At 45.5% G+C, this 23537-nt stretch overlaps 1 protein-coding gene across 1 annotated transcript in view; it reads left to right on the forward strand.

Moving 5' to 3' along the window:
* Nucleotides 1–23537, forward strand: part of PLA2G4F (phospholipase A2 group IVF) — a 178854-nt gene that overhangs the window by 66140 nt on the left and 89177 nt on the right. The window contains exons 4-7 of the mRNA XM_075330911.1: nt 5977–6105; nt 6281–6321; nt 6404–6446; nt 11553–11610. Coding sequence (XP_075187026.1) covers nt 5977–6105; nt 6281–6321; nt 6404–6446; nt 11553–11610 — 271 coding nt within the window. The remainder of the gene's footprint in view (nt 1–5976; nt 6106–6280; nt 6322–6403; nt 6447–11552; nt 11611–23537) is intronic.

A 23537-nucleotide genomic window follows, 5' to 3' on the forward strand; every position in this document is an offset into this window, starting at 1 on the left:
AATCCACCTACAAATCTGTCTGTTCCTGCTCTTGAAATTATTATGGCACGGCACAATGGCTCAGTGGCCAGATGCAGCCCTGGGGTCCTGAGCCCAAATCCCACCCAGGACACCATCCGCAAGGAGCCTGCACGTTCTCCCCGTGTCTGCGTGGGTCTCCTCCGGGCACTCCGGCCTCCTCCCACACCCCCAAAAACACACAGGTAGGGAATCCAGACCGTAAGCCCAAATGGGGACAGCGTCCCCAACGCATGCAAAGCACAGCAGAATATGTGAGCGCTATATAAAATAAAGGTTTCGGTTTTTTTTGTTTTTGTTTTTTTTTAAAATGGCAATTGGCACTTGACGAGAAATTACACTACACCATCAAGTCCACCTTTAGGGGCGCCCATATCCTGGTTCCAGGTTACGGAACACAAGTTAAAATTTACCGCTCCTGAGGTTGGACACATGAACCAAAAACCCGGGCCACCCAACACTGCCACTTAGGAATACCCTTGGTAGCCATGGTAAAGGCACATGGGAAAAACTAATGCCGTAGACACGACCTTACAAAGTTAAAGTATTCCCTGTGGGTTCCCAGAGATGTAGTGTAGAGCATCCAGGTAACGGGTAATAGTGGATAAACCTGTCTCCATGTGGCCAAGCATTCCGAATAGATGCAAATCCTATAGGAGGTTTGTGGTTTTTTTTTTGTTTTTTTTTATATATATATAATACAATTGCTTCAAATAATATAGTTAGTAGGCACCCTCTATCGTATAATATTAGAATAATCTCTGTCTGCTAAAACATTGCATAGCCATTTGTCAGTTATATACCAGAGATCAAAAATAAAATTGAGTATTTTTTTTTTTTTTTGAGGGGATATCCATGTGGACATAATTATGAAATTAGATAAAATATAAAGATGCAAATTTTGCACATCACTTGCTCACTTTTGACTGTTAAGATGAAACACAAACCGGAAGCGAAAAGGTACCAAACCTGCAACTTTTCGGCTACAGCACTAAGTTTTAATGGAGATCCCATTTTCATGCATAAATACCTGTTTGTATAAAGGACTGGCACAAGACTTTTTTTTTTTTTTTTTTTAAATTAAATAGGAAAGGGTTTTTTACAGTTAGAGCAGTCAGGTTGTGTAATGCCGACCACAGTATTCAGTAACCAGGGCTATGGAGTCGGAGTCGTGGAGTCGGAGTCTGAGTCGGAGCTCATTTTGGTGGAGTCAGAGTCGGAGTCGGTATAAAATGCACCGACTCCGACTCCTAAAATATATAATAAATTGGGGACAGGAGTGCAATGCAGAATGTGCTGAATATTTTACTAAATAATAACATTTAGTATAATGCTTATATTTAAGTGAAACATTTATTGTAGTACAATGTGAACATCAGACATTTAATTGTTTTTATGATACAATAATCAAGATATTTGCTTAGAACATAAAATATTTATTGGAATACAACTTTAGAACACAAAAAACTAATAAATTGTAAATATGTAATATATATATATATATATATATATATACACACACAGTGTATATACACACACAAGATATATATGTAATCTACTGTATATTACATAGTGTATTACATATTTACAATTTATTACAGTTTTTTGTGTTCTAAAGTTGTATTCCAATAAATATATTTTATGTTCTATCCAAATATCTTGATTATTGTATCATAAAAATTATTAAATGTCTGATGATCACATACACATTCATGTACTACAATAAATTTTTCACCTAACTATAAGCAATATATGTAGGAGTCGGAGTCGGAGTCGGTGCAAGAGAATTTGAGGAGTCGGAGTCGAAGGTTTGGCTTACCGACTCCACAGCCCTGTCAGTAACGGCAGATACTACAAGTGCCTTTAATATCAGGGTGTGAGATTTCCACAGTCCACCCACGGTGTTGGTCATACATAACTCAGAAGGAAGAATGTAGAATTAGGTGGGAATCCTGTTGCCTGGTGACATCACGTTACCCCTACCCTGGGGCACTTATCCCACCCAAAATCCCACATAATGGTACTTACCAGAAGATGCAGGAAAAAGCAGACCCTACTTCTGGAAATTGCACGCCCGGTTCCAACAGCAACTCCGCTGTCCGTACCAATGTACCCAGATGCTGTTCGTCCCGCAGCGGTACCTCACCAGACTTAGTCTGAGGACGAGAATGCGTTTGCCATGCGGCGACCTCGACCATCCGCCGCAGTGGTGGGATCTAGCTCTACCGATGTGACTTTTTTTTTTTTTTTTTCTCTTCCTCCATGACGATGCTCAGAGCCCCGATGCCCACGCCGATGCTATAGTGAGGCCGACTGACTACGGTCGCCGCAGCTACCCGCACCATGTTTTGACTACAACAATGGCCGGGGTACCTGCAAATGACCGCATAGCACGGTGTTCAACGTCATCCCCACCGCCGCCATCCCACGCCGAAACCCCGGGGGGGAGGGGGGGGTGGTTTGATCTGCCTACAGCCCCAGTGCGTACAGTGTCACGACGGGGTATATGAGAAGATGTGGGGTGGTGGGGGGCCGGTACAGGGGAGCGAAGCTTATTGCTCCAGCAGGCCAGCGCACCCACTGCTGCAGCGCTTCCAACTTGCGCCTGCAACAGGGACCGCACCACCCCACAGATCGCCCCCGTACTCCCCCCCCCCCCCCCCCCCCCCCCGTGCCGGCAGTGATAGGGCGGCGGGCGGGCTGCGCCGTAGAAAAAGAGCGCGAAGCGCTCCTTTTTAAATTTAACAGCAACTCCAAACTAACCGGCGGGCGGGCAGTTCCCTCAGAACGCCGCTCGCCGGCACACATAACTTGAGCCTCAGCAGGGAGGGAGCCGCTCACAGCTAACAATGCCATGAGCAGCACGCTTCCCTCCCTGCTGAAAGGGGGGGGGGAGGTTAGGTTTGGGCAGATTGACGGCGAGCCCAAAGCTGACCGGCGGGCGGGTAGTTCCCTCAGAACGCCGCTCGCCGGCACATGTCACTTGTACCTCAGCATGTAGGAAGCCGCTCACAGCTAAAAGCGCCGTGAGCAGGACGCTTTCCTCCATGCTGATTTTAGGGGAGGATGGAGGGAGGGGAGGATGGAGGGAGGGAGGGAGGGGGGGAGGGTGTTAAATAATGGCGAGCACAAGCGGACCAGCGGGCGGGTAGTTCACTTAGAACGCCGCGCTCACCGGCACACATCGCTTGTGCCTCAGCAGAGAGGGAGCCGCTCACAGCTAACAGCGCTGTGAGCTGAAACGCTTACCTCCCTGCTGATAGTTCTCTTACCGCCTCCAGGAGCGGGTCCCTGTGTCCGGCTGCCCAAACAGGTCCGGGTTCTGCAGCAGAGAGGCCGGAAGCTGGGCAGCACAGTGATATGTATCCAGGAGGCGGGGCTTAGGCCAGTCACACCACAGAAGGCGGGGGCGGCAGGTCAGTGTCTTTCCAGGGGGAGACCTCTGTTTAAACATGCATAGGGGCCAGCAGTCAGGGGGCAGCATCTCAAGTTCCTGGCTGCAGTGCCCCTCAATGTAATCTTTGTGATTCATGATAACAATAGCGCCCCCCTTGTCCGCCGGTTTGATTATCAAGTCTTTATTCCCCTTCAGGGAGCGTAGGGCTTTTTCATCAACAATGGACAAGTGAGAGTTATAATGTAGGCGTCCCTGTTCAGTGTCTCTCCTTAAGGCTTGAAAATCTTAGTCCACAAAGTTAATAAAGGTCCTTAAGGCGTGAGAGCCTGAAGGAGGTCTAAAAGAGCTAGAGTCGGAGGCCCAATTCAGCTGCAGTGATAAGAGGACGAGTACTTATGATGGGATCAGGGGTACTAGAAAAATGAGTCTTTAGGCATAATGTGTGGAAAAATCGTTGGAGGTCCATATCCAGATTAAAGGTATCAAGTCGGCGGGACAGGCAGAAGGATAGTCCTTTCTGTAGAACTGCCAATTCGGCAATACTCAGGGATTCAGAGGAAATATTTACAATCAGTGATTCTTTACCTGAGAGTGGGTAGTCAGCCTGGTGCGTCTGACCCAGTCTGCATTGGCCTCCACTTTTGGTTGGTCTCGTCTTCTTCTCCCTGGGGCTCTTCTGCCTTGGTCTAAAAAACGAGGAGTGGATACGAAATAGCCTCTCCATTCTGATTCCAATCCTGAGGAGGAATAATCGGTGGTGGATCCTCTGTAACTTGGAGTAGGGCGTCTTGCCGAGTTGTCTTGCCATTTGTAGACCCAGTTAAGCGCGTAGTCTTCCTCGTCTCTTAGAAACCTATGTTTCTTGCGAGATTCTGAGTCCCAGTGGTGTTAGTTTGTGATGGTTTTGAGTTTGTTCTTGAGGGTAGCAAATTCCTCATTGCTGATGGTAGATGTTAGCTATGTCTCTATAGAGTGGATCTGTTTCTTTGTGGAAGTGATGGCTCTCTGAAGATGTTCCACGGTAAGTAACAAAAGGTCAAAGGAGCATTTATTGAGGATTTGCTTGAATATATGGCAATCATCAGGTAGATCGCTGAATAGGGTTGGTCTGATGGGAACTCTGAAGGCCTCTGGGGATGCGTTGAACCTTCAAGTACTCAGTCAACTCAATTCACTCACAATCTCGAGGCACCTGCTTACCAGTGGGAGCTCACTAGTCCTGCTATATAATGTATTTAATGGCTACATAGCATTTGTATTCTCTAGGCACCTGCTCACCAGTTATTTCCTATGATGTTCCCACATCCCATCCTTACCTCACAGTGACTCACATTGTCCTTCCTGGTTCTTCCCAGCGTCACTTATTTTCATATACTCTCATTGTTTCTGATGTATATTACTGTTTATTTACTTTATGTATCCTTGGATTTTGTTACACTTTATAGCACACTGATGAAGGTCTTTGACCCATACGTCTGTGCCTGTTCTGGTCCTACAAGTTCTTTACAGTAAAAGACCACTATTCACATTGATATTGAGTGCCAAGATCTTTGTTTTTCCCAGCAGCCTTGAGCTTTCTGTTGTAAGGGTATGGCCAGCACAGTTTCCGTCATTGATCTGTGCATAGTAATTGATGGCTGTAACCACGCCTCGAGCACTGATTGACAGTCATCTCAGCACTGATGCACTACTGAGTCAGCGGTCAGTACCGGGGCATTATTACAGCCACAACTCACTGTGTACTGAGAGGTGAATGAAACTGCACCAGTTCCACCCCTTTGACTAAAAGCCCTAAACTTCCGGGAGGAATAAAGATCATTTCCTCCTGGCAGCGGGGCTCTCACTGCAGAGATCGCATGGTGTAAGAACGCTATTAACCTGCAGGTTAACACTCCATCTGCAGATTATTTTTTTTTTTTTTTTTACTTTAGAGATTCCCTCTAATCAGCATTTGAAGTTTTCTGCTAATTATATTTTGGTGCAGAGGGGCTGGACTGTACACTGGGTCTTCCCCTCCCTGTCTGTGATTCCCTAGCCACAATGCCTGTTTTCGGTCTTTGAAGACCTATCTCATCTCTTTGAATGACAGGAAACTGTTGAGGTTTCAAAGCGCATAGGAATGCAGAGGTTGAATGATCAAAGACAGGGAGGAGAAGACACAATGTACAGTCCATCCCTTGTGCACTGAAATCTAATTAGCAGGAAAATTCAAATTGGATGTTTTCACCAAAAGATATCCACTTAATCAGTATATTACAGTATCAAGACTGTCATCTATTTACTTTACATTACAAGGTTGGGCTGACAGGTTCTTTTTAAAAATTTACCAAGGGATACATGTCACTATTATTCTGTAATAAGATGGAAAGAGTGACCATATTGTATGTGGAGTTAGTGTGCCGGATAGGCTTTTTAATCCCTGACAATTGGAAATCCATCCATATAATACAGCAATTGCAAAATTAGTTTAATGTTTCTTTATTTTTTTTAATTTAATATAGAAAGATAGTTGATCAATTAAATGTAAATAGTTGTGTCACCATTATACTACTATTTTGTAGAACATCCTGGAGCTCACGCTGTATGACCGAGATCTGGTGCTGGATGACAAGCTCTCCTCAGTTGTATTTGACATCGGAAACATTAAACCCGGCCAGACCACTAAGCGAGTCTTCAAACTCAACCCAAAGGTGAGTCCAATAAGCAGTGATTTGTCACCTGTTATTAAACTATGAAATAAAAGATGAACACTTGCTTCAGGAATACTGGCAAATGTCATTTTTTTTTTCATTTGGCCCAAAATTAAATATCACAAATATTGTGTTTTTGATTTTCAAATTACATGAGCGTTTCTTAATTTCTTAGGATAAAGAGGTGTTGGAAGTTGAATTTAACGTTGAGGAAAGGTACGAGATTTGTAAGGATTTGTAAACTAATTATAGGGGTGGTAATACAGTTTTTAATATGCAAATCAATATCTTTCTACAGCCCAGATCCTCCCAGTGAAATCATCACCAATGGTGTCTTAGTGGTGAGTTGCTTTGTTTTAATCCTTACATAGATATATTACCGTACAAATATTACTCCTCTTGGCACAGCTTGTATTCATTAAGTCATCCATCTGAATAAATGACAAATTCATGCCACCCCGGATAACAAAGCAGAGGTTCAGTGCATAGCCATGATTTTGGCTAATATAGAAATACTCCAAGACATTTGTCAATTAAAGGAAAGCTATCAGTATAAAATGAGCTTTCTCGGACGCCTCATTGGGGGACACAGGACCATGGGTGTTATGCTGCCTATCCATAGGAGGACACTAAGTAGATGCAAAAGCATAGCTCCTCCTCTGCAGTATACACCCCCTGGCCGGGCCAGGCAAGCTCAGTTTTAGCTTAGTGTCTGTAGGAGGCACTTCCTTTCAAGGTTTGTTATTTTATGAGGGCGACGGTTTCCTTTTGGGACCGATCTCCCACTACCATCAACGGGCGGGAACGTGGAGTGTCGCCTCCACGTACCCCCTCCTGCGACGCTGGATCCTGGGCTGGACGACGGGTTCCACAGACACCGATTTTCCAAAGCCCAGGGTAGAGGCCTGTGCCCCTATAGCCCAATTCCTCAGCCTTTCTCTGCAGGCTCTGAATTGAAGATGGCACCAATTCCTCAGCCCCTCTCTGCAGGCTCTGAGTTGAATATGACACCGACACAGCAAGCTGACTCTGCTATTTTCACTGCCTGGAAAGCAGTGTTTTAAGGTGAGATCCCCCCTGACTGGTTTCCCAGACAAAGGGAGAAAAGACGCTGCAGGGAAGGCTCCCAGGACATTTACAGTATTTATTATGTGCAAGGAGCAAGGATCCTGGACACAGTGTTAACTTTCTCTAGCTTGCTGGGTGGAGGAGGGGGAAGTTCTGCTGTTTGCAGAAAGTCTTGCAGATAATTTCCCGGTGGCAGGGGGGAGGGCCCAGGGCTCAGGGACTCACGCTGTTTTATTTGCTCTGTTTATTTGCTCTAGCAGAAAAGCCGGCTGATTACCACCGGTGACAAGCTGTGTGCTGACTGTAGGGAGAGGGAGGAAAACTATCAGAAGCTCCCTTCCCGCCGTTTTTTTTACTACCCACAGCAGGGGGGGGCACACTGACTCATCTTCCCGCTCTTTTAGCGCTAAGCCCCGCCCCCCCCCGCGACCGCGATAAGCCCCGCTCCTCCCAGGAAAGCGTGCGAAGATCTTCATAGAGCTTACTCCTTCCTGAGGACAGGGTCATCGGCTGATTCTGGTGAGGTGCTTGCTTCAATTGTAGCTCTGCTGAGCATTGCTCCCCCTCCTGGCATACTCCTATTAGAAACATGCCGAAATCTGAGGGCACTAAGAGTACTAAGGCCCACATAGTCTATTATTCAGCCTGCACTGCCTGCCACGCTGAGCTACCACGTAAACACACCTCTTCTCTCTGTGAGTCCTGTGCCCCTATAGCCCCCCAAGACCCCCCTGCCACCACCGCCGCAACCGGCAGCCCAGAGCCTAGGGCCCCCAGCCCACCGGAATGGGCACAGTTTCTGTCCCAATCCATGGAAAAACTGTCACAGACCCTGGTTCTGGCTATGCAATGTCGTCCTCCACACCCTTCTGGGTCCCTGGACGGAACGCAGCCTGAGGATACCCCTATGGAGGATCCTTCTGAGGTAATCCGGGCACATGCTTCACCGGTTGCAGGGATCAGGAAAAGAGCACACGGCCGGGTGTCTCCAGCGGGCTCTCCCTCAGGAACACACAGGGCAGGCTCTCCCACACGCTCCACGGCTTGTGATGAGCTGCAGGAGGGAGAATGCTGTTTGTACCAGGAGGATTCCTTGGTTTCATCAGATGATCAAACTGCAATAGACTCCCTTATAGCAGCAATCAACCAAACTCTGCATGTGGAGGATCCCCCATCCACTACCACTGACCATGCGGTCTCCTTTAAGAGGGCAAGGAAACCCCAAAAGGTTTTCGCTGATCACCCAGAGTTTCAGGATATCCTCACAAAGCAAAGGGAGAAGCCTGACAGGCGCTTCGGTAACCGAAAATTCATGGAGTCCCGGTACCCTTTTGCCTCACCTGCCCCTAAGGGCTGGGCCGATCCGCCCTCTGTTGACCTCCCGGTCTCCCGCCTTACCACAAAGATGCTCCTGTCTTTACCCGATGGTTCTTCCATCAAGGACCCGACAGCCAGGTGGAGCACCTCGCCCGCTCTGCTTTGGAGGCTGCCTGTTCCTCCCTCTCGCCCTCCTTTGCCTCTTTGTGGGTCGCAAAGGCGATCTCGGTCTGGGCAGTCTCCCTTAACACTTAGCTTGAGGAATCCCAGTTCACTCATACCTTCACAGAGGCAACAGCTCAAATTGCCGCTGCGGCGGAGTACCTCATCCAGGCCTCCATGGACGCTGCTACCTGTGCAGCATTTGCCGCCTCAAATACCATAGCCATCCGTCGAGCTCTCTGGCTCCGACAATGGCGAGCGGACTCTGCCTCCAAGAAGTCTCTCACGGGCCTTCCCCTTTTTCCAGACCGATTGTTTGGCGAACGTCTGGACAAGCTAATTTCTGACGCCACGGGAGGAAAGAGTACCTCCCTCCCCCAGCTGAAGTCCAGGACGTCCTTCACCAGACGTCCACAGTCCTCGTTCCGCTCCTTTCGGAACTCATTTGGTTGGACGACATCCCGTGCTGTCCCCGCCACCAGCCGCGGACTACGCAGGGACCGACCTTCTCAGCTCTCCCCGAAACCCACTTCGTCATGGCAGCCAAGACCGAAACAGTCCAGGACTAGGGAGACTCGGCCACGACGTTTTCCCCCCTCATGACTCCTTCGGCGCCCTGGAAGACACACTCATTGCAGGAGGTCGACTGCGGCTCTTTCAACACATCTGGGCTGCCGCCTCAGACGACAAATGGGTGCGAGACCTTGTGTCTTCCGGTTACCACATAGAATTTCGGACCCGACCCCCGAGCCGGTTCTTTCTCTCAAACCCCCCAAAGACTCGAAAACGACGCGAGGTGCATTCTATTATATGAAGGGTTATGTGGGACCCTTTATACTATATGGAAGGCTATGTAGGGGCCATTACAGTATTTGGAGAACTATATATGAGGGGGACAAAGATACAAGCATGGGATGCAAACATTTTGTGCTGAGGAAAAAAATCCTCTTTCCCTCAGCACCCAGCTTTACCATGCTTTGCTATAATCTTCTCTCAGCACCCAGCTTTCCCATGCTCTGATATGGGAAAGCTGGGTGCTGAGGGAATGATGTATAGCAGAGCATGGGACAGCTGGGTGCTGAGGACAAGATGGATATCAGAACATATGAAAGCTGGGTGCTGATAGAGGGATTCCAGATCATGGGAAACCTGGGTGCTGAGGGGCGTGATTATCATGTACCCTGAGTGTCAGTGTCATCCCGTACCCCAAGTGTCGGTGTCCGTGGAGGGGGGAGGCCCGGGTCCGATCTTTGCACCGGGGCTTATCAATCTCTAGTTACCCCACTGGCTAAGACGCCACTAGTTAAAAAAACACAACAAACAGAACATAACAAACAGTAAAGAAAATTGTGTTATTTCCATCTTCGGGAGTAGACAGTGTTCCTCCCTCACTCAGAAAAAAAGGAAAAGAGAAAATAACGCAAGATACTCAAATGAAATATACTCTTTAGCAGTGACAGTGGTCAACTATAAAAGAATTTGAGAAAAAGTGGAACGGTCTCACCAGGTCCATATGAGCAAAGGTGCATAGACAATCCCACCAGGGCAAGGTCCTCCGGTTACCACAGATGGAGCTGACCCTATTATGTCCTGATGATTTTACACCCTTTACTAGCACCCATAGACTCAGTGACATAACGGGTGGTAGAGTGCCCTCCACACTCAGTGTGGTATCTGGTTGAGTGTGGAGGGCACTCTACCACCCGTTATGACACTGAGTGTGGAGGGCACTCTTCCGTGTCGTATCTGGTGGTAGAGTGCCCTCCACACTCAGTGTCATACCGGGTGGTAGAGTGCCCTCCACACTCAGTGTCATACCGGGTGGTAGAGTGCCTTCCACATTCTCATTATAAAAAGCTTTGTGTGTTTTTGTGGCATAGACACTTTTTGCTCGGTCAGGCCTCAGCTTTGACAGTGTCCACGTTTCAGACATGGGAACAAAAGTCCAATTCTCGGCCATGCTCTCTGCACACCCCAAGGTGGACGCTGCCAAAAATGAGGTTAGACAAAGCACAAAGCGACTCCTTGTGCAGCACCGTCACTTGTGCTAGAATCCTATTTTTCAAGGCTTCATAAAGAAGTCCTGATGGAGAAACCGACATATGGCAAAAACACAATTTGAACATCACCTTAACATGACAGGTTAGGAAAGTGGATACACAAACAGCCATCAAGGGCAAGTGCCCGGCTGCAAGTACCACGGTACTGGAGCATATGAATGAGGACCGATGGCTGGCTGGCTGTGTATCCACTTTCCTTATTCTCTTGCTTCTTTGGTGTCATTCTCCTGTAGTTTGTTGGGCTAGAGCAACTCTATTAGGCAATATCCTTTATAGCAATTTTTGGGACTAAATAGTAGCTATTCGACTACCCCGGCATCTCACATCCCTTTATAGGTATTCTCCTTTGCACTGGTGGGCAAGTGTTTTATTGAATAGGTCTATTTACATTCTCTTGTCCCTATACTATTCTTAGGAACTATATAACCGCTTCCTAATTATCGTCATTCTGCCTGTGTTTTATCTCTCTGCTCCACTTGTGTGGCCGCATATACAGCTGCTCATTACTAATGTGTGCACTGACGGGAGAGGGCAATATCATTAGGTTATTTCTTAGGATTACATAATCTTTCTTTTTTTAGCCTATATATATTTTTAATCATTTCTGATAAGTGATAATTTTGTTTAGAACCAGAATACTGTAAAGATATATATATATATATATATATATATATATATATATATTATTATGTATGTATGTATCTATAATATATATACTATACTGTATATCTACACTAATTACAGCAAAATTGAATTGGGAATCCATTCAGAATGTCATGTGTGTAAAATTAGTTTATTTCTGTCCGTTATTACATGTGATGTTTCACTCTCTGATTTCAGGCTCATCCTTGTGTATGTGTGGGAGGAAAAGTTAAGTGTGATGAAAATAAGGAGAATGGTAAGATGTTATTAAAGACCGATGATATTCTTATTCCATCATTTTGTTTATTAGGAAGTGGAAAATCTAGAAAAAAACAGAACTCTGTCTGCTTCAAAAATTTAAAGGGAACCTGTCACCAGATTTGGGGCCTATAAGCTGCGGCCACCACCACTGGGCTCTTGTATACATACAGCGTTCTAACATGCTGTATATAAGAGCCCAGGCCGCTGTGTAAAAGGTAAAAATCACTTCATAATACTCACCTAAAGGCCTAAGACACACGGCATGAAAATCGGAGCGAGTGGAATGTGATAAAACATCACATTCTACTGAATACCAATATTACCCTATGTGCCAGTGTAGTGCCCCTGAAGCCATCAGGGAGCTACAAGGTGCTGCATCCCCATCAGGATGCAGGGCCTACCCCCTAGGGACCCTGAAGACCATTGCCATCACACACAAACTCTCCAGATAATCCCTGTTTTTTCCCCAACATCCCCCATGGAATGGTACAGGGCTAAAGTTGGACCAATGGATGGCCGCCTAGAGGTGGAGCCAGTCCAGTCCACTATATGGAGATAAGGTATGCACACCAGTGACTATGCAAGGGGAATACATGTAATAGCAGAAATTGCAGCGTGAATACTCCCCTTACATAGTCACTGGTGTGCATACCTTATCTCCCCATAGTGATGTTTTTTAGGTTTTTGCACCCAGTTCAGACATACAATGGAGTTCCAAACGTTATTCCTTATTTGTTAGTAGTTTTTCGTTTGTGAACCCTCCCCATACACACCTATTGCCAATCCACATTATACGCATATATAGCCTGGGTCTCAGCTTCCCATACACGGTAAGTTTTTTAACTGCATGAGAGGACACACACAAGCTAGGGACCCCAACGTAGAGAAATACTTTGGCGTAGTGTTGGGGCTCTATTGCATTGATCAATTCAGTAGCTAAATTTCTCTTGATTCATATATTCATGGCAGTAATGCAGATTCCATTTTTCACATTTTCACTCTTGCATATAGCTATTGGATTTTTCATGTCAGTATTCACACAGCAGTTTCTGCTATTACATGTATTCCCCTTGCATAGTCGCTGGTGTGCATACCTTATCTCCATATAGGGTAGTTTTTTTAGGTTCTTGCACCCAGTTCAGACTTAGAATGGAGTTCCAAACGTTGTTTCTTATTTATTTTCACAAATATGGCACAAAGAACACGATAAGCTAATTACTACTAGATTTAGGGTCATAAATATTTGGACAGTGACCAAATCGTCGTGATTTGAGCTCTGCGTGCCACTATTTTTTTTTAATGTAAGGGAACCTGTCATGTTATAAAAACGTTATTAACCTGCAGATGTGGGGTTGAGCTGTGCAGCCCCTGCAGCGGATCGAACCGCTCTGATCCGTGTGATGACTTGTGGTTTGAGGATCTCCGGACCCGGGGTCTTGGGGCCACTTTTAAACGTAAAGGGAGGAGTTAGTTACAGGGGAGGTATAGTTCATGATGCCATCCGTGGTGTACGGTAATGAAGGGATACTGCTGCTGCCGATGGGAGTACCCGGGGTGATGAAGTGGGGCCGCAAGGTGTCGTTGCCCTCCACGGGTAGAGGAAGGCCCTGGGACTCGGTGGGATGCCGTAGGGTGCAGGGATTACTCAGGTACTCACTCAGTCAATAAGCAGATGCTGATGACCAGGTAAACCAAATCTCGGGGTACATCTGCCGCTTGAGGGGAGCTCATCCGGGTCCCGTCCCCTACAGTGTTGCCTGGTGATCCGTGACCTGCCTCCTGGCACTAAGTTTAACTTCAACGTAGTGGCCCAGTAGCCTGGAACTTGCCGGGCCCTGCTCCCCACTGTGGCTAAGTGTGGGAGCTTGTTCTCATGGTTCACGCTTGGGATTTTCTGGGACCGCTTGTTTGGAAGGCCCTATCCCCCTCGTTGCACTAGTGCCCCGATTCTGGAGTGGGTGGGAACAGATCATAAAGGCTTTGTTCTCCTCAGGTTAATTGCCGGGTTGCCTGAAGCTTCTCCCCGACCTAGGGTCCGTGTACCCCGCTGTGCCTTGGTCCCGGACCGGTGACCGTGCCAGGCTGCTGACCGTCCTCCTTGACAGGTGCAGGCACCTAGCCGCAATCCCCTGTGACCGGGGGTCCGACTCCTCTAGGTCCAGACCACCGTCTGCAACCTAGACCGCTTCTCTTGGGAGTCACCACTCTCAACCTCCTCTCACTGACCAACACTACTCACTCACTCACTACACTCCTCACCTCCCCTTCCTGACCCCCCAGGTTGGTGACTCTATTCCACTCAAGCCGTCCACTGGTGTGTCTGGTGGGTGTGGTGCAGGGTGTATCTAGGATTTGATTTGCTGTTGGAGGCAGCACTGTAAGATAGGGACCCAGCACCATGAGGGACTTGGAATACTGCACGGAAGGGCAGTTTGTGCAGTACCCTCTGACGACCTGATAATCCAGGGACGTCACAGAGCTACAGGTTAATAACAATTAGAACCCGCCGGGAGGTAATTAACTTTAATCCTCCCAGCAGTGTTTGGGTTTCAGTCATTGGGGCGGCTCCAGCGCAGGTTTAGTCAATGCTCTATGTATAGAGAGTGGCAGCTGTAACTGCACCGCCTGCACTGACTGACAGCTGCTCAGTATTACAGTATGCTGTTGAAGGGTGTGTCCAGGGAGGTGATGTGAGAAGGTGTGCGATGTAGGAACTCCCACCAAGCGCAGAGTATAAGCATCTTTATTAGGCATATTTCTGTCCAGCTTACCTATTGTCATGGGCAGACTCGAGATCTCGATGACTACTCTGGTCCTGACTTCTGCTACAGCACTGGATGATTTTCTGTAGAAAGTCTCTGTTTCCCTCGGCGTTCCACCGCCATCTAGGATTTTGCTGACTGCAGCCTCAGTCTCTTCTGGCCCGCAGCAGAATCTCCTCGACTATATTGTGCCTGACGAGCAGGTGCTGCAGGACTCGGCAAGGTCCCATTGTCAATGGGATCCCACAGAGGGGAATGTGATTTCAGTCCAGGCGTCATTCAGAGCCTCCTACATCTCACGTCACGGGTGCTAGCCATTCCCCAGTTTCTGGGACACATGCTCAGCTTTTTGCAATGCCTAAAAAGTTGTCCTCCAGATATAAATACAGGAAGTGGGGACTTCAGGATGCCAAGGAGGCGGATTTGGCGATTTCCCGCCCCCCCCCTCCCCCCGGTGCCAATTTATTGAGGCCAGGGGGCTGGTCCTCACCCCCTGCACAATCTGAGAATGAATACAGTAGTTGGGGTCCCATGCCCTGGGCTGCTTTTTGGAGGAATTACTTAGACCCCTTGCCCTCTGTTAAGGATTTTAAGGCCCTGATAGCTGAGGTAAGAGAATCCTGCTGTACTGAGATTACATGTGTGAACAGGATCTACATCATCTAGCGGGGCTTATTGACACTTTGGAGGGGGACGATGATGTTACCAGATTCCATTTGGCCAAACTTCAGCAATGAAAGAAATCTCTACTCGTTGATTTTCTTCTGGTTGGTGCAGAAATAACTGACTTTAGGTTATGTGAAACTATTGATTATTATTTTTATAGCATCATTTATTCCATGGAGATTTACAAGTGAAAAGGGTATATATAAAAACAAGTACAATAATCATACACAATGCAAGTCACAGACTGGTACAGGAGGAGAGAGGACCCTGCCCGCAAGGGCTCACAGTCTACAGGAGGAGAGAGGACCCTGCCCGCGAGGGCTCACAGTCTACAGGAGGAGAGAGGACCCTGCCCGCGAGGGCTCACAGTCTACAGGAGGAGAGAGGTCCCTGCCCGCGAGGGCTCACAGTCTACAGGAGGAGAGAGGACCCTACCCGCGAGGGCTCACAGTCTACAGGAGGAGAGAGGACCCTGCCTGCGAGGGCTCACAGTCTACAGGAGGAGAGAGGACCCTGCCTGCGAGGGCTCACAGTCTACAGGAGGAGAGAGGACCCTGCCCGCGAGGGCTCACAGTCTACAGGAGGAGAGAGGACCCTACCCGCGAGGGCTCACAGTCTACATGGCACGGGTGAGGATACAGTAGGTGAGGGTAGAGCTGGTCATGCATTGGTGTAATGGAAGGAGGGTTACTGCAGGTTTTATGTAGGAAGAGGTAAGTCTCCAGGTTCCTTTTAAAGGTTTCCACAGAAGGCGAGAGTCTGATATGTTAGAGAGTTCAAATATGGGGGGGAGGCACGGGAGAAGTCTTGTATGTGATTGTGGGAAAAGGAGATAAGATTGGAAGTGAGTAGGAGATCTTGGGAGGATCTGAAGTTGCGTGCAGGTAGGTACCAGGAGACTATCACAAATGTAAGGAGGAGACAGGTTGTGGATGGCTTTGTAGGTCATGGTTAGGGTTTTGAATGGCAAGGTCAGTAAGGTCAAAATAGGCTGGGTGGTGAATGGGTTAAGTCATTTATAATCGACAATGTTGTGTGTACTGAGGACATCATCCAGCCCTTTTTTAAAAGCTGTTATAGTATCTTGCATTACTACCTCTTGTGGTAGTGTATTCCACAGTCTGACTGCTCTAACTGTAAAGAACCCTTTCCTATTTAGCTGCCGGAATCGCTTTTTTTTTTTTCTTCTTGTCCCAGTAAATGTCCCATATTCCTTAGTATTGTCTTTGGAAGGAATAAGTCATGTGTCAGTCCTTTATATTGACCACACATGTATTTATACATATAAATGAGATCTCCTCTGAGACGTATTTTTTAGTAAAGATAAAAAAATTAAACTTTTCCAACCTCTCATCATATGGGCGGCCTCCATTACTCATCATATGGGCGACCTCCATTCCTCATCATACGGGCGGCCTCCATTCCTTGTAGTAGTCTAGTTGCCCGCCTTTGAACTGACTCTAACTTCTGAATGTCCTTTATAAAATGTGGAGCCCAAAACTGGTTCCCATATTCTAGATGTGATCTTACAAGTGATTTATAGAGGGGTAACAATACGTTGGGATCACGGGATCTTATCTCTCTTTTTATACACCCTAGAATCTTGTTTGCTTTTGCAGCTGCTGCTTGACATTGAGTGCTGCTGCTCAGCTTATTTGTTTATTCCACTAAACCTCTATACATTAGGCCGAAAAACAAGAGTTTTACAAAGATATCTGTTATATGCTACATATTTACTTAGGTTGAAAAAGTCCCCGCTCCATCTAGTCACCCTCCTCCACCAGCTCTACATTCTGTCACTAAGTGATTTATAACCCACAATGTCGTGTACTGAGGAAATCATCCGCCCTGATATAAAGCTGTTATAGTGTCTGCCATCACTACCTCTTGTGGTCGCATTCCACAGTCTGACTGCTCTAACTGTAAAGAACCCTTTCCTATTTAGCTGCTGGAATCACCTTTCTTCCACTCGCAGTGAGTGCCCCTTGGTCCTTAGTACTGTCTTTGGAAGAAATAAGTCATGTGCCAGTCCTTTATATTGACCACACATGTATTTATACATATAAATGAGATCTCCTCTGAGACGGCTTTTTTCTAAGCTAAACATATCTAACTTTTTCAACCTCTCATCATACGGGCGGCCTCCATCCCTCTCATCATACGGGCGGCCTCCATCCCTCTCATCATACGGGCAGCCTCCATTCCTCATCATACGGGCGGCCTCCATCCCTCATCATACGGGCGGCCTCCATCCCTCATCATACGGGCGGCCTCCATCCCTCATCATACGGGCGGCCTCCATCCCTCATCATACGGGCGGCCTCCATCCCTCATCATACGGGCGGCCTCCATTCCTCATCATACGGGCAGCCTCCATTCCTCTCATCATACGGGCAGCCTCCATTACTCATCATATGGAAGGCCTCCATTCCTTGTAGTAGTCTAGTTGCCGCCTTTGAACTGACTAACTTCTGAATGTCCTTGTTAAAATGTGGAGCCCAAAACTGGATCCCATATTCCAGATGTGATCTTACAAGTGATTTATAGAGGGGTAACAATACGTTGGGATCACGGGATCTAATCTCTCTTTTTATACACCCTAGAATCTTGTTTGCTTTAGCAGCTGCTGCCTGACATTGAGTGCTGCTGCTCAGCTTATTTGTAATGAGAATACCCAAGTCCTTCTCCTGTTCTGTAGTCCCGAGTTTACTTCCATTTAATGTATACGCAGTTATAGGATTACTCAGTCCTAGGTGCATTACTTTACATTTATCAACATTAAATCTCATTTGCCAAGTATCTGCCCATTCTGACATCTTATCCAGATTTTTTTGTAACATTGTACTATCAAGGTCAGTTTTTAATATCCTACATAGTTTGGTGTCGTCAGCAAAGACTGACACTGTACTATCAATCCCATCCACAAGGTCATTAATAAAGAGAGTAAAAAGAATCGGTCCCAGCACAAATCCCTGCGGCCCCCCACTGCTGACTATGGCCCATTTAGAGAATGTTCCATTTATGACTACTCTTTGTTTCCTATCTTTTAGCCAATTCCTTACCCAGTTGCATATAGTTTCCCCTAGTCCTTGCTTCTGGAGCTTTAGTATAAGGCTATTATGTGGTGCAGTATCAATTGCCTTTGCAAAGTCCAAATAAATTGTCAAGGGAGAAATTTAGATAAGACTGCTAATGGAGTCTTTATTCAGGGCAAATGCAGAGGTACCGGCCAAATTAGCTATCTGTACAGATATTAATGAATCGGACAATGATCACAACTAGACCTGACCACTGTTTGAGCCAGACTGACCCATGTATTGAATAGATCAGATATTAGTATAACATTTTAGCCTTCAGACATGTACAAAGTATCAAAATCTGTCTTTTCTTATACATTGAAGCCGTATAGGGAGGACATCAGCTGCATTACCAATATCCAGGTTTGCACTTACCCCCTCATAGAGCCCCAACAGGTTGGTTAGACACGACTTATCTTTCATGAATCCATGCTGGTTATCAATTATTCTAATATTCTCTCTAATATATCGTTGCATGTCATCTCTTAACCCCTTCACGACACAAGACATACTAGGTACGTCATTGATCGTGTGAGGTTAATCCCCGTCACCTGCTATGGGCAGTCCGCAGTGATCCGCGCACATATCAGCTGATTTCAACAGCTGACGTGTGCCTGCCAGGCGCGAGTGGGATCGCGTTCCACTTCGTGGTCAAAATCTGATAGCAAGATGTATCAGCGAGCCGCCATAAGCATAACTTACCCAGCCCCATCGGAAGTCACATGACATGATCACGTGACTTCCGGGTGGTTGCCATGGTAGCTCAGGGTCATGTGATGACTCCTGTAGCTATCATGAGTCACTTTCTCTCACTGCCGGCAGAGTGCCGATTGTGAGAGTAAAGCAGCTTGTCTCCAGATCTCAGCTGTGTAGCTGTGATCTGGAGAAATAGAAGAGCGATCAGACTGCTGATCATTATAGTTCCCTAAGGGGGCTAGTAAAAAAAAAAAAAAAGAATTTTAAAAAGAAAAACTTAAAGTTCAAAATCACCCCCCCCCCATTCGGATCATTGAAAATTAAAAAGTTAAAAATATACACACATTTGGTATCGCCGCGTTCAGAAACGCCCGATCTATCAAAATATAAAATCAATTAATCTGATCAGTAAATGGCGCTGCAGCAAAAAAAATTCAAATGCCAAAATTACGTTTTTTGGGTCGCCGCAAATTTTGCGCAAAATGCAAAAACAGATGATCAAAACGTAGCATCTGCGCAACAGTGGTACCATTAAAAAAGTCAGCTCGAGACGCAAAAAATAAGCAGTCACTTGGCCATAGATTTTGAAAAGTGAGAACACTTCGGGTTTCGGAAAACGTCGGAAAAAGTGCGCCACTTTTTTTGGACAAACTTGTGATTTTTTTTTAACCCCTTAGATGACCGTAAACCTATACATGTTTGGTGTCTACAAACTCGTACTGACCTGAGACATCACATGGACACATCAGTTTTACCATATAGTGAACATGGTGAATAACATATCCCAAAAACTATTGTACAATCGCACTTTTTTTGCGCAGTTTTTTCACACTTGAAATGTCTTTGCTGTTTTCCAGTACACTATTTGGTAAAACTTATGGTTTAATTTAAAAGTACAGCTCATCCTCCAAAAAACAAGCCCTTATATCTCAAGATTGACGGAAAAATAAAAAAGGTACGGCTCTCGAAAGGAGAGGAAAAAAAATGGGAAAATGCCCAGGGGTGAAGGGGTGAAAATGCCCTTAAAAACCTTGCACATCACTGATGTCAGACTTACCAGATGGTAGTTGTCTGGATCCACCCTTTTACCTTTCTTAAATATCGGTACCACATCAGCAATCCTCCAATCCTGAGGCACCAACCCTGTTACAATCGAGTCTAAGAAGATGAGATACAGCGGCCTGTCGATTACTGAGGTCAATTCCCTCAATATTCGTGGATGAATGCCATCTGGTCCGGAGGATTTGTCATTGTTTAATTTACTGAGACGCAGTTGTACTTCTTCTTGTGTTAAATTATATCGAGGGGGGGGTGTACTTTTTGATTTTTGCCTTGTTGAATGATCTCTGGAAGAGTCAGTTCCTTGGTGAACGTGGATAAAAAGTGCCTGATTAATACCTCAGCCTTTTCTTTATCCTCTATAATTATCCTTTTATAGTCTTTAATTGTGCCGATACCATCCTTTTTTTTTTTTCCTTTTGACATTGATGTATTTATAAAAAGATTTTGGGATTTATATTAATGTCATTGGCGATTTTTGTTTCATTAGCTAGTTTTTCTTGTTTGATTTCTTTTTTATATTTCCTATTGATATCTTTATACTCCTGCAATGCTATTTCTGTATTCTCAGCCTTTAAGATTTTAAACGCCCTTTGTTTTTGTTTTATTATACTTTGTACAGTCTTATTTATCCATAGTGGCTTCTTTTTATTCCTGGACATTTTATTACCAAAGGGTATACATTTTTTTACAGGACTCTAGGAGTATATCCTTAAACTTTCCCCATTTATGTTCGGTATCCTCAGTTACCATGACTTTGTCCCAATCTACACATTTGTTGAAATGAGCTTTCCTAAAATTCCAGGTTTTAGCATTTCCCCTTTGAAATGTTCTATTGAATATTACGTTGAAGCTTACCATATTATGATCGCTGGTGCCCAAGTGCTCCCGGACCTGTAGATCTGAAATTGTATCCGGTCTATTTGACAGGACCAGATCCTGCAGATTATCTCCCCTCGTCGGTTCATCTACCATCTGAGAGAGGAAATGGTCTTGAATGGTAGATAAGAACTTACAGCTTTTAGCACAACCAGAAGATTCTATGTCCCACTGTATGTCTGGATAGTTGAAATCCCCCATAATAAGAACTCGATTATTATTATTATCTGCCTTTTCAATTTGTTCCAGCATTTCACCCTCTATTTGTTCAGGTATGTTAGGAGGCTTATAGCAAACTCCAATTAGCATTTTTCCATTATACCCCTCCCCATGTACATTTACCCATACTGACTCTACATTGTTGCAGTTCCCCCCAATGTCATCATTTAACACAGGTTTTAGGTTAGATTTGATAAATATACACACCCCACCACCTTTTTTGTCTTTCCTGTCCTTCCTAAATGTACTATAACCCTGTATGTTTGTCACCCAGTCATGGCTTTCATCCAGCCAGGTTTCCGTAATGCCCACCACATCATAATCCATGGTTGACATAAGAGTCTCCAATTCATTCATTTTGTTTGCAAGACTTCTTGCATTTGCCAGTAGACATTTAATACTATTGACACATTTATTACTCCTAGCCTCCCTATATTCCTTGCATGTCATAGCCCCCCCAATCCTTCATTGACCCCTACCGTCTCACTGTCTCTATTTGTTCTATCTATCCCCTTATTTGCTCCACTACCCTCCCTCCCCCAGATTCTAGTTTTAAAGCTCTTCCATCCGTCTAACCATTTTTTCACCCAGCACCGCTGCACCCTCCCCATTGAGGTGCAGCCCGTCCCTACCGTAGAGCCTGTAGCCGACTGAAAAGACGGCCCAGTTCTCCATGAACCCAAATAGTTTAGATTTTGGCACTATATAGATAGGTTAGAATGAAAATTACTTTGCCTTAGGTGCACCCCTTTAACTTTTGGGAGAACTTTTTTTTTTTTTTAGGTCCTTTAATTCTTAGCAGATTGATGCAGCAATGTGTCCCAATACCTCCATAGTTTGCTGAAAGACTTCTTACGAGTGCACGCTTAGGAGACAGGACTATGACTTTCTCCTGCATTCGCTCTACGGTGTGTGCGCTCTCCTGTCTAATCAACTGCACTTTTCTAAGAGATCTTTTTAGCTATTGGTGGGGGACTCTGGACCGGGTTCCCCTCAGATCTGCTCAAAATTAATGGCCCTAAAGCATATAAAATAATTTCTCAAACATTTAGTTCCTCTTTAAGGTGCATTTGTTCGTGTGGTGAAATCTGCACCCCAAAATGCCAATTTCACTGCATAAACATTCATAATAGGGTATGTATCGTACACAAAAATCATACCAGGTGTATACAGCCCATACAGAAATCATACCAGGTATATACAGCCCATACAGAAATCATACCAGGTGTATATAGCCCATACATAAATCACACCAGGTGTATATAGCCCATACAGAAATCATACCAGGTGTATATAGCCCATACAGAAATCACACCAGGTGTATATAGCCCATACAGAAATCATACCAGGTGTATACAGCCCATACAGAAATCACACCAGGTGTATACAGGCCATACAGAAATCATACCAAGTGTATACAGCCCATACAGAAATCATACCAGGTGTATACAGCCCATACAGAAATCATACCAGGTGTATACAGCCCATACAGAAATCATACCAGGTGTATATAGCCCATACAGAAATCACACCAGGTGTATATAGCCCATACAGAAATCATACCAGGTGTATACCGCCCATACAGAAATCACACCAGGTGTATACAGCCCATACAGAAATCATACCAGGTGTATATAGCCCATACAGAAATCACACCAGGTGTATACAGCCCATACAGAAATCATACCAGGTGTATACAGCCCATACAGAAATCATACCGGGTGTATACAGCCCATACAGAAATCATACCAGGTGTATACAGCCCATACAGAAATCATACCAGGTGTATACAGCCCATACAGAAATCATACCAGGTGTATATAGCTCATACAGAAATCACACCAGGTGTATACAGCTTATACAGAAATCTTACCAGGTGTATACAGCCCATACAGAAATCATACCAGGTGTATACAGCCCATACAGAAATCATACCAGGTGTATACAGCCCATACAGAAATCATACCAGGTGTATACAGCCCATACAGAAATCACACCAGGTGTATACAGCCCATACAGAAATCATACCAGGTGTATACAGCCCATACAGAAATCATACCAGGTGTATACAGCCCATACAGAAATCATACCAGGTGTATATAGCCCATACAGAAATCACACCAGGTGTATACAGCTTATACAGAAATCATACCAGGTGTATATAGCCCATACAGAAATCATACCAAGTGTATACAGCCCATACAGAAATCATACCAGGTGTATATAGCCCATACAGAAATCACACCAGGTGTATATAGCCCATACAGAAATCATACCAGGTGTATACCGCCCATACAGAAATCACACCAGGTGTATACAGCCCATACAGAAATCATACCAGGTGTATACAGCCCATACAGAAATCATACCAGGTGTATACAGCCCATACAGAAATCATACCAGGTGTATATAGCCCATACAGAAATCACACCAGGTGTATACAGCCCATACAGAAATCATACCAGGTGTATACAGCCCATACAGAAATCATAGCAGGTGTATACAGCCCATACAGAAATCATACCATGTGTATACAGCCCATACAGAAATCATACTAGGTGTAT

Source organism: Anomaloglossus baeobatrachus, chromosome 12 (genome assembly GCF_048569485.1).
Source record: "Anomaloglossus baeobatrachus isolate aAnoBae1 chromosome 12, aAnoBae1.hap1, whole genome shotgun sequence".
Classification (NCBI taxonomy): Eukaryota; Metazoa; Chordata; class Amphibia; order Anura; family Aromobatidae; genus Anomaloglossus; species Anomaloglossus baeobatrachus.